The sequence below is a fragment of the Chelonoidis abingdonii genome, chromosome 6, assembly GCF_003597395.2.
Source record: "Chelonoidis abingdonii isolate Lonesome George chromosome 6, CheloAbing_2.0, whole genome shotgun sequence".
Lineage (NCBI taxonomy): Eukaryota > Metazoa > Chordata > Testudines > Testudinidae > Chelonoidis > Chelonoidis abingdonii.
In genome coordinates, this window is record NC_133774.1 from 14,230,080 (window position 1) to 14,247,219 (window position 17,140).

The window sequence follows — 17,140 nt, forward strand, 5'->3', positions numbered from 1 at the left end:
TTTTTTGGCACAGCATTCCCCCAGGAGTAGTAAATAACTCATTTATTTTTCTTAGTTAGTACTTCTTTAGTTAGTTTATTATAGAATTGGCTACACGCGTTGCCTTTGGTTTGAGATCTGAGGTACAACTGAGCTGGGATACGTGACTTTCTTTGTGACTGGAAGTGACCTAAATATTTTTGGTGTAAGGGACCATGTAGCACAAAGGCAGGCTTGCCTAGGTAGCAAGGTAGCTCAGAATGGCCATGGGGACTGTCTGTGACTCCATGGTTAGGCTGTTATAGTGCTTCAGGAGTTCACACTTGATACTTGGTTGGTGAAATCTAAGCACAGGATTTCCGGGGGATTAGTGGTTCTCATTCCCTTTTCATTCTATAGGTTTAGGAGGCAACTGTCTCCACCAGTGTTAGTGAAAAGAAACTCTGGCATTTCCTGATCCCTATGTGAGTTTTCCCTCCAACTAGTGGTTTAGCACTACAAGTGTCTAATTCAGAAACCACAGGTACATATATAGGCCCTGATCCTGCAAACACTCATGCTTAACCTTACACTTTACAAGTAATCCCACTGAAAACAATGGGACTATTCACAAAGCTATGCATAAAATTAAGCATATGTGTGAGTCCTTCCAGAATCAGGGCCTTAAATTTTCCCCCTACTCAGGTCACTAATTCTGCATCATTTGAGATGTCATCTCTTAATCAATTCGATCATTTTCTTAACGTTGGTGGTTTCTCCCCATATTCTCTAGGATATGTTTTCCAGGAGGAAGCATTCTCTAGCAGTTAGCAGATGGCAACAAGACCCCCGGGTTCTATTCCTACCTCCAGGTCATTAATGTAGGAATAGAGAACATACACCTGAATAAAAGACCTGAAGAGCTCTGTGTTGCTCACAAGCTTGTCTCTTTCACCAACAGAAGTTGGTTCAATAAAAGATATTACTTCACCCATCTTGTCTCTAATATCCTAGGATCAACATGGCTATAAGAACAGTGCAATTTTACAGACAGGTATTTATAACTCACTCATCTGAGCGTTTGGAGATAATGACTCTACCTACCAGGAGTGCTGGAAGAATTAACATTCTGACATTCTCAGAAAAGAGGGGCTAGATTATCGAACATTTCCATAGCATGGTAAATTAATGTGCTCGAAAGTTGGGCTTTTTGCTTCGCTGAACAAGTTTAAAAAAAAAAAGAGGGATAATAAAACGAAACAAAAACTAAGCAGAAAGGCCAAATTAAATGTAGGCTCCCCAAAGAATACCCTATGAGCCAAAATCTTCCCCCAGTTACTCTAAATTTATATCACTGTAACTCCAGTGGCTTCAGTGAAGTCACTATGGAGTCAGTCCAATGTAACTGAGAATGGAATAGGGCCACATGTGTATATTTGCTTATGTACATCAGGAGTAAGAGGCACAAGCTCCAGGAAAGCCATTCAGCTAATGAGGTATCTGTATAAAAACAGCACTTACATGCATTTTTGTCTTTCAGAGGAACATGGGAGGGATAACTTGCCTTTTAAGAGCTTCCTGTGAGCCCGGCACAGCTGAGTCCTCAATGTGAAGTGTGCCACTGAGATCCACCAAGACTGCTTTCAGCACGCGCCGAGCTGCCATCCTTCATTCCCCGGGGGGAAAAAATAAATGAAACAAAAAACTGGTAAGGAGACAATGGACGATAAAAATGAGGAACTCTGTTAAGCGTCTCATTTGTGCCAAGCCTGGTATTCCTCAGAACATTGCTCATAGTATTAAATGGGCCCCTTTAGATAGAGAAATAAACAGCAGTGTTAAAAAAAAATACATAATTGATGGGGTGGTATTTTCTCAAAGACGCTATATATGAAAATCAGGTGCTATTTGTTTTTAAGGGCTTTTATCTGAGTGACTAAAAATTTTCTAAGCAACTAAGACCATAGGGAAGGAGATTTTTGGGTATGATATTGCTGGATGGAGGCCTCATCTTACAAATCTTTGCTCATTTAAATAGTCTCACTGACTTTAGTGCATTATTCGCATGAAAATACACAGTACTCTGCGATTATGTAACACTTTCAATTCTATAGAGCTCAAAATGTTTTACAAAAAGGGGTATTATTCAAATTTTGCAGATGGGGAACCATGGGCACAAACAGGCTAAGGGATTTGCCTAAGGTCAAACAGTGAATCGGTGACTGAGCCAACAACAGAATCCAGGTTGCCTAATTCCTAGTCCCAAACCCTATCTAGCATGCCAAGCCACAAAGCAAGTGAAGACTGACAGGATTGGGTCCCAAAACAGCTGGCAAAACACAGGCTTGCAGCGTGCCAATCTGGAAGTCAATGAGAGCTGAGGGTACTCAGCACCCAGCAGGGTCAGGACCCTCATTTTGTGAGGCAACAGTCAAACAATCATACATCAGAACACTTCTGTGTGATACAAACAAGTGCAGAACACTCGGTCTAAAATAGAAAGCAGCATTCCAGGGGTACAGAGAAGGGTGGAGGAACAAGAATTCTGTTTTTCAGACTTGTCGGCAAGTCACATGTGGCAGCAGAAGAATCATCTTCAGAAACTAGTACTAGTCATTAATATACCCCTAGTTCAGATACCCTTTTGAACTGTGTCTCCTGCTCTTTGAACAACTTTGCTCAGCCAGTTGTCCCAAATTGCCTAATGGCACAGTCTGCCATCTCTAGATTTTAAGCAGTATTTTCTGTTGATCTGTTTTGATCACCGTACATAAAAAATTTGGCACAGTATTGAACAGTGTGACTGGTACCTGCCTTAGCGGATTTTAAATCTTTTATCAGAAGATTTTTATCAATTCATATGAAGGAACATTTCTCTTTAACTGAGATCAAATCAGTAATGAACCTGAAGTCTAATGTACTAGGAAAATTCTACAGATCTGCCTACATTTTCTTTAATACATACTGGCAGATGGTATCATGGAAGATTATGCATATCTTAAAAATAAGTCTGATACTATGAAGGCTGAAATTCTATGATAAAAAACTGATAACAAATGTCTATATTGGCAGCGCTAGTTGGGGATCTTTGGCAATTTCATTATAAAGAGGGCATCTGGGGGTAATTCAAGACCTTCTCCAAGGGTCAAATCTTCTGGCCCAAATGCCCTGAATACAATGGAACGAGGATGGCTTCACACTACCTAAATGCCACAGAGTTGTTTTCCATGAGGCCCTTGAACCCTAGCACAGGAGGTTTTAAGGAATGAGGGGGGACAGAAAAGCAGATCCACCAGTCCTGCTTACATGAATTCACCAGCTAAACCTCATGCCTGCACAGCAAGCACGTAGTGTTCATATGAACAGTTGCAGCAGCTGAGACAGTGACTATGCTGCAGCTTCAAGGCCAGATGAGTGGGAGGGAATACCTTATCCCCTCACCTCAGATCCCTACTGACTCCTCTGTATGCAGCTCATTTACTCAGGTCATGCTCAGAGAGCAAGCTTTCCCCATAATTAACGAACTTGGTTATATACAGAACTCCTTTCAATGTAGCCTAAAAGTGGAGTGATTTAAGAATAAAATTCAAAATCCAGTCAATCCTATGGTACTTTGAAATCCAGGCATCAATGCTCACTTACTTACACAGCAAATGGCTTAATGTAATAGACTGGAGAATGGTAGAGAAAGACATATCCTTCCCTCTCCTTTTTCAGCATCCACCCAGTGAACTGTATTCATGTTCTGCCTCTCTAAAGACAATCTGCTATTTCAGAGACTAGGGGATGAAACACGGTTTCTCCCCTATTCTCCCATTTAGAATAGTAAAATATGTAATACATAAGTATGTAAATCTCTATGCCTGTCACAGGATTTGATGGGTATTTTAGTGCTCTTGAACAAAACCACCCTTTCCACCTTACATTAGATATAACAGAGCACTGTTCAGCTTCATATGTCAAACACACAGAAAAGCCTAATCATATAAGCACCAAAGAAATAAAACACATATTAAATAAGTAAAACTAAACACAGTTCTGCCACTGCCTCAAAGTTGAGTAGGCCACTCGGCATTACATTGGGTCAATGCTCAGGGATTTCATTCATCAATAAAAATTTCTATGATAAATTCTTATCTTGCCAGCTTCAGTTTCAATACAGCAACCATTCACTGCAGCACACTGTCAATGAGGAACTCAATATATTGTACAATGTCAGCTACAGTTCTAGGGTGACTCATAATTATCATTTTGTGCTGACCACTCTCTATTATTTGCTACCGAATATCCCACATTGTGTATCAATATACTGGAAGCTGGGCTCTCCTGCCTCCATTTTGTAATAATCATACAAGGGATTGTACACTGTAATACATATGTATGGTATAGAGCCATAAATAAAGCAGGTGATTAAAACAATATAGTATTAGTTTGACTATGCACCCCGTATTTTAAAAGATGCCCCTTACTTGATGCCTATTGCATCAAGTCAATACATGAGCTACGTTACCCCATATATTTCAGCAATGATTCTGCAAAAGGCAATACCCTCTGATACCAGTACGTATTATGCTACTAGTGATCTTGTACTGCAGTTAAACCACCACATGGTGCAATAAGCTCTAAGCTGCATTTATTTTACCAACCACATGTCCTTTCTCTCCTTAGATTGCAGGGGGTCACCACTGATCTCACAGGTCAATTTGTGCAGACAATGGTTACATTACAGGAAATAAATCCCAAGAAGAGGGAGTGAGTGATGAATCCTCATGCTCCAGGGCACAAGCCACCCACTCTCCACCTGGGGTGAGGAAGGAAATGATGCTATGGGCAGGTTAGTCCATAACTGTCCACTACGGGACCTGTCACAGGCTAGATAGGCTATGGGTCCGCACCCAAGAGGCGGCTCACGTGGGGTGTGTTACCAAGGGACCCCCAACCGGGCTTACCAATGCATTGTGGGAAATCAAGGCCCTCAGCTAAACTCCCCATATGGGAGGAGACCAGGTCACCCCTAGGAGGCCTGGGCAGGGCCTTGTGGTAGTGCCCCGCCCCCGGGGTGGGCACTGATAAATCCCACCCCCCTCAGGGCCAGGCTCCCCGGCCTGACACCCCGGATACGAGGGAAAGGCAGGAGAGCAATGGAGACTCAGCCTCTCCCGTATGCACCAAGTGAGAAGTGGCAACGTGAGGGCTGAGGGCGCCCCTCCCCGCCATGGAAATGGTACCGTCCTCTCACCGCAGAGGGTCCATTCTCCCGCGCGGGGGGCGACACACAGAGAGGGTGAGGTACGATTGGGGCTCTCTCCTCCTCACCCTTTACCATACAGTTGGTCCCGCCTTCTCCGTAGAGACAGCAGGATTTGGACCGGTCCATTCCCGGGAGTGGGGGAGGACAGATTTCTCAGGGTATCCCCATCTTAGCTCCCTTGCCACACAACTGCCTAACTCACCTGACTCTAGCCGAGCACCTACCCCGGAGCGGGAGGGGTGAGCGAACCGTACTGTACCCCGGACCTACCTGTCCCTGCGCTATGGGGTCCTCGTGGGCTCTGAGCGGCTGCCCACTCCAAACGCCTGTTTTTTTCCCCAAAAGACCAAAGCTATGTGACAGATTTTCGCAGCATGTAATTTTGTGGCTCCTGACTGATATTCCTGCATTAAAAATGCAGTCTCCCCCAAGGAATTTGGTATTACAGACAGGCACTTGGAGAGACAGCTTTACGTCCCGGAATACAGAAATCATGGGTCTGAGGATGGCGTGCTGCACTGCCAATGCCAGTCTCAGGTGGGGTGCAGCCTACGGAGAGTAGGGGTCCCTGCATGGTCTGTATCACCAGAGGCGGTGCAATCCACAGACGGGACAGCATGCCAGGCTGCGTTGGTGGTGCAATCTGCAAATATGAAGGTCACAGCTGATAATGCTGTAGCCATTTAGAGCGCTCTCATATGGCATTGTGGCCAGAAGAGACAACAGGCTCTACCTTGCAGGGCTACTGTGCCAGCCCAGGAGCATTCTCATATGACAGTGAAGATCATATGAGCAGCAGGTTCCATCATGCCTGGCTCTCTGTTGACTGTTGTGCTTTCACATGTTCAATGGGTCTGCCCAGGAACTAGCAGTCTCCATTTTCATGAGCACTTTAATCAGAAAAATGTAGGGCTGGAAGGGACCTCAAGAAGTCATCGAGTCTGATCACCCACATTGAGGCAGGGTAAGTATACCTAGACCATGCCTGATACACGTTCGTCTAACCTGTTCTTAAAAATCTTCAATAACAAGGCTTCCACAATTTCCCTATCTAATCTGTTCCAGTACTTAACTACCTGTATAGTAAGATTTTCCTGATATCTAACCTAATTCTTCCTTGCTGCAAACTAAGCTGATTACTTCTTGTCCTACCCTCAGTGGACATGGAGAACAATTAAGCACTGTCCCCATTATAACAATCTGTTCCATATTACATGTGGTTATTTTTCAGGGCTAGCTGAACTCCTCTAACACAGTTTCACCATTCTCTTCAACAAAATATTTAGTTTAGCAATTCCCCTGGTGATTTGGTTTGGTTTTTGAATAAGCATCAGAAGTTTAAATTGGGTTGGCCTGTAAAATCTGCAGGAGGGGATCTTTGCATCAATAGATGTTATGAGGCCTATCGAAGTGGGCCTCCTGCAGAGTTGCTCAAATCTGTATATGTACTGGACTTAGACTCTCCTGTGCCTAGTGGCACATGAGGCAACCCATTTGCCCATTGCTGTCTTGTTTGATTCTGTCCTAAATTGTTTCCATGATGGACACATCCTTTTCAATCATCCTGCAGTTTGTCATTCTTTGTCCTCCATGCTTTCTCTTCCCTGCAGGTGGAATCCAATCTAAGCCATACCTTGTGCTTCTGCCACTGAGTAGCCTGATGATATGGCCAAACCACCGCAGCCTTGTGGGTGTGCATAGTATAGTTATACCTGGTGTATATCTCCATCATGTCTCACCCTGGCTCCCTACACACCCATGCCAAACCACCCCCACTCTTTTGAACCCCCTTCCATGTCATATTTCCATAACTCCTTATGCCTCCCAGTATCCTGCCACCCCCTTTGATATACTTAGTACACTATAGCTTCCTCCAATACCACCTTGTTTGTCTGCACCACCACCTCCCTTTCTCCCCCAAAGCCCCTCAGTTCACAGACTGGGCCTCATGTGCACCCAAATCCATATCCCTCCCAACCCACCATCCCTTCATCTATAGCCTTTTGTCTTGAATAATTTCCTTATCTCATAGTCCCCAGATGAACCCCCATTTCTGGCTCAACCCAACAGTTGCTGTAACATCCAGCTGTACTCAGCAGCAAGTCTGTGTTTTATAAATGTGTATGTTGATAGCTTAAACATTGCTCTTTGTAAACAGTTTTCAAAACTCCATAACTTTTCAGAAAAGCTCCACTATGGGATAAAATAATGCATGTGACATTTTGGGAAGATCAATTTCTTATCAGGAAACTGAAGAGGGAGGAGGAAATGCTGTATTTTTTAAAAAAGTCCAAGCTCAAAGAACCTCATTAAGCCCCACTGAAATCAACCGGAGTCTTTTGATTGACTTCAGTTGACACAAGATCAGGTACATAATAGGAAGTTAACTTCATTCTTAAGTAGCTACACTTACTTTCATGTTTTTTTCATTGTAGGATATCTAATCACCTACTTTGAGGTTAATGTTTACTCTCAGACTGGAAACTATGCCTTGAGTGAGAGGCATTAAGAACTTTTTTGGGAGGTAGGGGGAGCAGCAGTTCCTTTCCCCGCACCTTAAATACTGCTGAGGCTTGAAATTTTTTTTTTAATTAAAATTAGGGTTCTGTAACAATCTGACTCAATAAAGGGCATATGTGTCGCGATACGCAGGAGACACTTGGAACCTGTTTAGGGCCAAAATATGACTTACCTCTACATTAAGATCCAAATATACATTTGAAATGACCAACTCTGCGTGAGCTCCCTGTTACGATCAGCAAAAGCAGTAGCCTCAACTGACAGAGTGGTAGTGCTGTATAGGGAGTCTTGCATTGTTGTCACCCACCAGTGTCATCCAGTTTACATTAGTGAAGGTATTTGTATAAAATTAGTGTAATAATCAAAAAACCTCCTTGATACATTTGTATAATTTTTTAAGGTCTCAGCTGATCTCTTTAAAAAATTATATTCTCCCTACTCTGGAATTTCCAAGATACTCCATTAGGAACTGATCCCACTCTGGCCAAAAATTCCATTCCCCTTCTGTTGTGCACCAGGCTGGCATTGGATTGGCTACTGCCCTCACACAGAGGATACTATTTCAATGTTGAGTGGTAGCCGTGTTAGTCTGTGTCAGCAAAAAGAACGCGGAGTACTTGTGGCACCTTAGAGGTTAACAAATTTATTGTCTCTAAGGTGCCACAAGTACTCCTCGTTCTTTTTGTATTTCAGTGGTGGCAGAAGCAAGTACTTTATGAACCTTCAGGATGGACGACAGTAAATAAAAAATAAATATTGTCAGTACCCAAAAACAGGCTACAGGTTGGTTTGAGATCCTTCCACTTTATGGAGAGTGAGTTATGAAAGAGAGTGCTTAGTTTAGAAATTCAAATTTATTTACAAATGTTCACTAAAAAAAAAAAAATCTATTCTAAATAAACTCGGCTTCTGTAAGATCCTGCAACGGAAGATCATCAAACTCATTCACATGCTGTTTTTCAAATTTATCCTTGTATAAAAAAATTATTTTACCTTGAGTCAATGACAGAAGAACCGGTGATATACTAAAAGTAAAACTGTTCTAAAAACAATAATATAACTACAAGGTTTCTCCAGTCTTCTTTTCTTTCCCACTTTAAAAATAAGCTAAAAGAATTTGGGTCACACTCTAGGAAATGGGAAAAGCTAAACAGAAGTTTGGCATCTCTAAAAAGGTACACGAGAATCAGTCTTCTTGAATTCAAACTTACTACTAACACCAAGCCTGATCCTGCAGTCTAAGTCCAGACAAGAGCTACACTGAATTAGGAATTTCACCTGAGTAATGACTGCAGTGTTTCATTCTGAACAACAGAGTACTTAAAAAAAAAACAACAACAACCCCCCACCTCCCAGAGGTAACATAACTGACTCTGAAGTTTGTTGCTGTTGTGTGGGGTTTTTTTTTTAAACTGCATTTGAAAAAGGGTTGCAGTATTTTCCTCCAATATTATCCAAAACATTTAGAATACAAACACTGCTACAGATCACCACTGCAGACATACTACTTACTACACATATATTTAGCAAATACTTTAAGAGATCCTTGACAAATCAATGACAAATACTAGTGAGTACTTCACTTGCTAATCTAAATTTTAACACTCAGTTACATGGTTTCCTCGCCTTAGGCACATACAGTCCTGATTTTGCATAGCTATTGCACATATTTTCAAAACACTTTGTTTGCCATTAGCTTAAATGTCATTGGTTTGAGAAAATATATACCATGGGTGAAATCCTGGCCATGACACACACTTCCTGTCTTCAGCAGAGCAAGGATTTCACCCACCATCACCCACCAAAAAGTAAAAAATATCTGTTCCCAAAATTATAACACATCTTAATAGCCAAATTGGTGTCTATATAATAATGTGTTAATAACTATGAAACTGAAAACTCAACAACTTATTTTTTAAATAAAAATAAACCGAAGTGTACTGGAAGGAAATTCATCCCTGAGTGACAAGACATTTGTTAAAAGGGTGCAGTTTTCTAATCATTACAATATATTACAACACACTGTAACAGTTGGTGCTATTAACCATCAGCAGTAAAGCTTTTTGCAGTCCAATGTATTTACAACACTGTTGCATTGATCACATTATCTTGTGTAATGAAACTGCAAGTGAACATTAAGAAATAAGATAAATAGAAATTGTATTTTTATTATTTTAAACTGAATGTCAAGTTTGACAGCTAAGCCATGTTGGATCCAATAAACTCAGAGTGGTGGTGGTGGGCGGCCTCTCCACTTCAGATGTTCAAAAACTCATTTTCAACAGATGATCTTCAACCAAATAGCAAGAGCAACACAATTGTAATTGAGTTCACTGCTATTAATGGCACTGTGGGGAAAAAAACAAAAAAACAGAAAATGAAGGACATTCTCTTTTTACACTGGACAGACACAGAATGGCATATGATCATTGAGCCTGGAAAATACCCATTACTGCTTTTTTCAAATGTAATTTGGTTATGCAAATTGAGAGTCTGTGAAATGTTCCAGGACCAACAACCCAAGATACAAAGAACAAAATATGAAACAGAAATACAAGCTGTATTTAAGGTATGTTGCCTAACACCCATCAGATGATAGCCTCTAGCTACTATCAGCATGGACTGGACATGTATCAGTAAACTACAAGTGAAGGAGTCCTTTATTTTCATGAACATTCTCCTGAGCCACCCAGGCCCCACTTACATTTAAGACTGCTAGGAACTACTGTGATTTCACTCACCACTCACACTTTGTATGTGTATCAACTGAATTATGATGCTTTAAGTAAGAATTGAGAGTCAGGTCAGTGAAGAATTGCTAATTCTCACTGCTACTATTTTGGAATATCAAGATTCCTGTGTGACCATGCAGAACACAATCTTGGTGGATGCTAGCCTACAAAAAATTTCCACGTCTTTTGTGGTCTAGTGATATAGGCTACTTTCTATTTGGAGGAGTAAGTATCCCCTTACTAGCCCAGAATTCTACAAATGCCTTCCTTCTAGGAACTAGCTGATGTCATCGTGTCACCACATATGTTTAGACAAAACTCATGACACTAACAGCCAGGCAGCTTCTTTTCCCGATGACTGAAGTGTCATTGAAAGAGCTGAAGTCAGTCACACAGCCATTTTTGTTGCCTATTGATCCCGACTCCCAAAGCCCCATTTCCAAAGCAGATCTGAGGAAGGTGAGAAGAGAACTGGAGAGAGGGGAGGAAGAGGAGGAAATGAAGAGTCCAACTCATGGTGGGGTCAGCTCTTGCAGTTGGTGAGTAAATTGGGGCTGCTCCTACAACACCCCTTTTTAAGGCAATTTTATACAGGGGATAGAGATACAATAATTCCAGCTATCACAATGAAGGGTGGTTAGATGGTCACAATTTATGAAGTATGGAAGGAAAAAAATTACATAAGCTCTCCTTTCCCTGAGACAGTTGCACAGCTTTCCATCACAGAGCTGTTGGTTTTTTTGTGTTTTGGGGCACAGGGGGCGGGGGGGATTGCTTTTATGATAGGCTGAACACTCGTATGGATAGGGTGGCCTGCTGCAGAGTCAACATTACAAGTTTGCGTGGCTTGGAAGACTGGGTATTTTCTGCTGTATCAAGCCTTGGGTGCCATACATGGCCATTAATCATGTGACCTGCAGCTTCCCTCTTAAGAGTCAATCAGAAGGATGATCCATGCATTTTTCATCAAGTAGCTTAGGGAGAGGATTGGAGAGACCGGATTGAAAATAATGAGTAAAACTGATAGCCAAGGGGTGAGGTCTGATGGTAAAGCTGGAACAGGGGTCAAATGAAGCTTGTATTAAGGATGCAAGAGTCCTAATTCAGGTGCCTGGGCCTGGTTCATTAAAAACACATAGTAAGTACCTAACTAAACTGTTCTTTTCATCTTACCCCTCATGACTGTTCGTACAGATCGAATAAGGTTCATTAGCTGTGCTTTAATTCCTGGTTCTTCTCCGAATCCACCAATTCCTTGGTCTGTTCCCCAGCCAACTGTATAACACAAAGATGGTTAAACCGTATTGAAAATTCATATACTTATGTTATTAGCAATATTAGAAAGTGATCTATCTTGAAAAAAAGATTACTTTCAGCCACTGGTAAAGTCCTAACATGATAAAACCAGACCAGTAAGGCTTACTTCCGGACCAGGTAAGTCTACTGGACAGAGAATTATAAAACAGCTAAATGAACATAATAGTGGAGGAAAAGTGCCTCTTTAACCTACGTCAATTCACAGAGCGTGAAAGAAGTGGATAAAGGAGAACTGATTGACAATGTATTTGGATTTCAAAAAAACCCTTTGACACATTATTGAGGGAACTGAGTAATCATGGGGTTAGCAATGAAGTCCCATCAAGGACTCAACTGGCTACGAGATAGAAAACAAAGAGGAGGAATAATTGTACCCCAAGGTTCCACAGTAGGACTAATGTTTTGTAATATATTTATTAATGAACTGGAGAAAAGGCTGAAGAGCAAGACAGCCAAATTTTCAGAGGACAAGGCTAAATGTCCATGAGGGACTCAACAGAGTTAGACAAATGCATAGCACAATGACAGATTAAATTAAGTGTTGACAAATGCAAGGCAGTGCCTATTGGAAGGAATAATTTGAACAGTTCTTATAGCTGGATTCTAAATGAAGTAGCCACTCAGGAAAAAGTTCTGTGTATCATTGGGGATAGCATAATAAAAAACCCTGCTCAACATGTAGTAATATTTAAAAAACAAACAAGGTGTTAGAACATATAAAGAATGCCACAGAAAAAAATACTGAAACTATAATAATACTATTATATAAATAAATGGTATACCCTGACCTGGAATCAGTCACTCAAAGAAAAAAGATACAGCAGAAACAGAGAGGGTTTAGAGATATTTGACATAAACGACTGAGGTATGAAATACTTCCATATGAACAAAGTTTGAAAAGAATGGGTCTCTTTAGTTTGGAGAGGAGACAAAAAAGGAGGCACCTCTGAAGTACACAAAACAATCAGTTGCAAAAAGAAAGTAAACTGGTTGTTCAGATTTACCATTTCATGCAATACAAAAGCAAGGGGTGAATGAATAAAATTAACAGGCAACAAATTTAAAACTTATAAAAGAATTTGAAAATACACATCACAACCATTGGAACCCATTGCCACAAGAAATCCTTGAGGTCAAGATCTTAGCAAGAGTTATTCATTTATTTTTAAGGATTAAACAGCTGTATAGATGAGAAGATCCACAGTTAAATTAGAAAGGACAGGACTTTTTTCTTACTAAGGAATCCCCTTATGCTTCAGGATCTAAACCAAACACTGATGGGGGTTTGGAAGAAACTTTCCCTTTAGGGGCTGGTTATTACATAATTATCCATAGGAGGCTTCCTTTATAAGAAGGGTCACAAATCTGGTCTGTTCACTGTCACAGTCAGGATACTGGAGTAGACAGACAACTGGTCTGATCCAGTCTGGAATTGCTATGCCAGGCTTCTTCTCTTTGGGCAAGGACCTACTCAGAATGCTTGTTCCGTGATCCCAGCAGAGCACAAAGTGGCCCCAACCGATTGTGTCCCATTCATGAATCCACTGCGGAAGAGCAGAGAAGGGAAGCCACCAGCATTCCTACCAATAATCCCAGTTTGGCCCGTCATGGGAAAATGCTATACCCAACAAATTCCTGGAGTCTATTTGTTTTATGAGATGTATGGTAAATGTTTGTCAAGTGTGTTCAGAGCTTGGGATGGATGCTCTTTTGTCTAGTACAGTACAAATCTTAGTTGCGATTTAGAGACTTGCGTTTTACAGCGAGGCAAAGGAGAAAAAGAGGCAGAGAAATGGAGGAGAGATCTTGGAGCAAGATACTGGGAACAAAAATAAAAATAAACCCAAAATGCAAAAAAAATAAATATAAAAGGAGAGAGAGAAGACAAAACAGAGAAACCACATGGGAGGGAGGGAGAGAGAATGGACAAAAACAACACTATCAAGCATACTGAAGGGCTGGTGCATCTCCCACACACCAAGGTTGGGAACTACTAACAACGGGTTCTTCCTAATGGTTACATACTTTTATTATACCAAATACACGATAAGAAACATGCTTGGATACATGAACAGTTTGAAAATACAAAGGCTACATTTCATATTATTTACAGAACCTGTAATGCTGCCCACTGCCAAATAATTACAAGGGATTATATCAATCCTACAAATCCCCTGTACAGAGAACTCCCACAGATTTCAATAGGAATTCCACTTATAGCAGGAATGGAGACTCTGGCCTTTGGATTGGGTGAGAAACTGGAAGATCTGATAAACTAAGTTTATTGCACACAACATTCCAACACCTCAGGAATCTCAGAATTTATCTAAGAGAAATATACCATTTAATTTCAGATCATTCCTGGAGTCAAACAAAACTACCTAGTTTGCTGGATACTTCAATATTACTGGCCATTTAATAGAAGAAACCAATTCATAATCATACATGGCTAAAAGACTCCTGTACACATTCCACTCTCCAGCACTCCAGCAAGAGCATGATGAGTGGCAATCACATGACCAAATGCAAAGTAGTAATATATCTGAACTTGCTTAGATTCATGATGCCTCCCAGACCTTTTATTTCAACTCCCTTTGATATCTATAAAAGATATCATGTTTTTATTGCTTGCATGCCTTAATTTTGAATAACTTGAAGCTTTCACAATGCAGGATGTCAAAAATATTTATCAGGAATATTTTGTTCAACAAGGGAGGCTGAGTATTGGGGAGCATGAGGGCATAACATCCCTTAACAAGATGAGTCTTGGTTTCCTTAACATGATTTACAGTTAGGGCTTATTTTTTTAAAGCACTTGTTTATATGTAATTTAAAGCATTCAGTGTAGACAAGGTCTGCTGTGTTTACAATTGCATTAGCTGGTCACAGGCATACCATCTGACAACTTTAAACACAACAAGCCGTGTTTACATCATGGTCCCCATCTAGAGTAGGCCAACAAATCCTGTTTAAAAACCTATTATTCCTTCCCTAAGGTTGACCATGACCAGTTAACATTTTTAAAGGTGTTAAACTCTGTCTACACTAATGATTCAGAGCATGGTAGCTAACATGCTTTTTAAACGTGACCTATTTTCTTAATCTAGACACGTGCCAAGAGCTAGATCCAGTCTGACACAGCACTAGTTCACACACACTATAATGCATTATCCATAAAGCTACGATTTTGTCATGGATATTTTTAGTAAAAGTCATGGGCAGGTTACAAGCAATAAATAAAAGTTCATGGAAGCCATGACCTGTCCTTGACTTTTACTAAAAACATCCCTGACAAAATGGGGAGGGAGGAGGATTCAGCATCCTACCCCAGTGGCTGTGAGCTGCGGCACCCACCACTGCCCAGTGGCTGAGCAGCTGGAAGAGGAATCCCCCCAGTGCCTGCCAGGGCGGAGTAGCTGGAAGGGGATCCCCCTGCCACAGCTGAGCAGCTGCTGCGATCCCCCCACCGCAACTGAGGAGCTCCGGGTCCTTCTGCCACCACTGCTGGCAAGTAGGAGCTGGGGGGAGGGGGGGGGAAGGAATCCTCCACCACCTGCAGGACTGGGACCTGCAGGGGCCCCGCCACCCCAGCTGGGGATCTCCAGCATCCCTCAGGCACCTGTGGCAGCTGGAGAGCTCTGGGTCCCCCTGCTACTGGGGAGCTGGGGTAATTAGGTGCTGGGGATGGATCTCCCAACACCAGTGGTGTCTGAAGAACTCCAGGTCCAACCGCCATCACAGATGGCTGGAGAGTTCCAGGGTCCCCACCACCCATGGGAGCTCCAGGGTGTCCCCATCACCCACGGTGGCTAGGTAGCTCGGGGGGGGCCAACTGGTAGCGGCAGGTCAGTTGCAGGCTCCCCCAGCCACCACCCCTGCTGATTGGGCTGCTTCAGCAGGGTCCCCCGCAGCGGGCAGTGGCAGTGCCCCAATATCACAGTGGTCTCCGCAAGTCGGGGTGCAGACGTCATGGCATCCTGCCTGACATAACTGTAGCCTTAATTACACAACGCAGTAATATCGGTCCAATAAAAGATATCGCCTCTCCCACCTTCTCTCTCTAATATGTGGAGCCTGGCAGTGCTACAACTCCCCTGCACGTTATAACACAACAGCACTTCCCGGCAGGGACATGCCCTCAGCTGATCCACCGCCCCCCAAGTGCCAACCCCTTCCCGGCCCGCCTGGCTAGCGGGCAGGGCGGGCGAACACGGGCGGTAGCACCCGGGTAAGGGGAACCGCCAGGGCAGGCCCGGCCGGTCGCTCCCCCCGCGGGCTCGGCACGGCGCTGATGGGAAGAGACCGGAGACCGGAGCGCGCTTGGGGAGGAAACGATCCCCGGCCTCCTGCGCAGCAAGGCCTGGGCAGGGTCCCCCAGGGGCAGGCAAGAGAGGCGCCCGCCGGCAGCTCGGGGAGGCGGCGACCCCTCTCGGCCCCACATGGGCAGCGGGGGGCCGCTCGGACCCCATGCCCCGAGGGGCGGAGGGGGGGGTTCTCCGCGAGCCGGGGTAGGGGGCCGCTCACCGTTGCGGAGGAAGCGCTCCTCGTGCAGCACGGCGATGGCGTTGACGAAGAGCAGCGCGGCCTGCAGCAGCGAGTACAGGGTGAAGGCCATGGCCGCCGCCGCCACCCGCCGCGGCCTCCGCGCGCGCTCAGCCCGCCGCCGGGGCGGGCCGGGACGTGGCAGGCCTTTGGGTGGGGAGCGCGCCGCCGCGGGGGGGCGGAGCGGGGCCGGGGAGCCGCCCCGGCCTGAGGGGATGGTTCTAGCCGTCTGGGCAGGGTTGAGACCCGCGCTCGGGGGGGGGGAAGGAGAAGCCCACGTTGCTGAGGGGAGAGGCCGCTGTGCTTGAGGGGGGCAAAAGGACCTGGCTCTGGCTCAAAGGCGGCCCTCATGTTCAGGGAGGCAAGCAATGTGGCCCATCTGGTCGTCAGAAGAAGGGTGACCTAATGCCCTGGTTTTATAGGGATAAGGCACTGATATTAGGGCTTTGTCTTATATAGGTGCCTATTACGCCTACCCCATGTCCCAATTTTTTCACACATTGCTTGGTGTAATGTTAGTCAACTACATAGGTTTGATGAAACAAAGTGGTGCCTTATTTGGGTTTTCGATGAATTTTCGCTTCTAAACCTATCTCGCATGTCTCACACCCCCAGAAAGGGCATCCTCGCACTCCCAGGGGGTGTGCACCCAAGGTTAAGAACAGCCTGCACTAAACTGATAAGATCTGCGTTTTTAATTAATTTTTAAACACAGGCTTCCTTAACATTTAAAAAAATTTTGTTTACTTTACATACAACAATAGTTTAGTTAATAGTATTAGACTTATAGAGACCTAAAAATGTTAAAATGTCATACTGG

General features: G+C 43.5%; 2 protein-coding genes across 4 annotated transcripts in view; both read right to left on the reverse strand.

Moving 5' to 3' along the window:
- The window catches only part of HDHD2 (haloacid dehalogenase like hydrolase domain containing 2), a 31,523-nt gene extending 25,979 nt beyond the window's left edge, over positions 1-5,544 (reverse strand). The window contains exons 1-3 of one of the 3 annotated variants that reach the window (XM_032798450.2): positions 5,412-5,431; positions 4,428-4,490; positions 1,523-1,624 (exon numbers count right to left, since the gene is read on the reverse strand). In XM_032798450.2, the coding sequence (XP_032654341.1) occupies positions 1,523-1,623 (101 nt within the window). In that variant the 5' untranslated portion in view covers position 1,624; positions 4,428-4,490; positions 5,412-5,431. Of the gene's footprint in view, positions 1-1,522; positions 1,625-4,427; positions 4,491-5,411 lie in introns of all 3 variants that reach the window. The other 2 variants (XM_032798449.2, XM_032798448.2) reach the window with 2 other exon arrangements.
- A 3,020-nt stretch (positions 5,545-8,564) lies between these two features.
- On the reverse strand, positions 8,565-16,450 carry IER3IP1 (immediate early response 3 interacting protein 1). The gene is made up of 3 exons (XM_032798451.2): positions 16,303-16,450; positions 11,635-11,736; positions 8,565-10,077 (listed from the first exon to the last, which is right to left on the reverse strand). Exons 1-3 carry the CDS (start codon positions 16,391-16,393, stop codon positions 10,022-10,024), a joined length of 249 nt encoding a protein of 82 aa, XP_032654342.1. The 5' UTR covers positions 16,394-16,450; the 3' UTR covers positions 8,565-10,021.
- Between the last annotated feature and the right edge of the window lie 690 nt (positions 16,451-17,140).

Bases quoted from the DNA above. Each gene is read 5' to 3' on its own strand.
- IER3IP1 (XM_032798451.2), bottom strand. From the start codon at position 16,393: ATGGCCTTCACCCTGTACTCGCTGCTGCAGGCCGCGCTGCTCTTCGTC. The intron at 11,737-16,302 runs GTGAGCGGCCCC...TGTGTTATACAG, and splicing joins GGAGCGCTTCCTCCGCAACG to TTGGCTGGGGAACAGACCAA. The intron at 10,078-11,634 runs GTAAGATGAAAA...TTTTCCCCACAG, and splicing joins TGTACGAACAGTCATGAGGG to TGCCATTAATAGCAGTGAAC.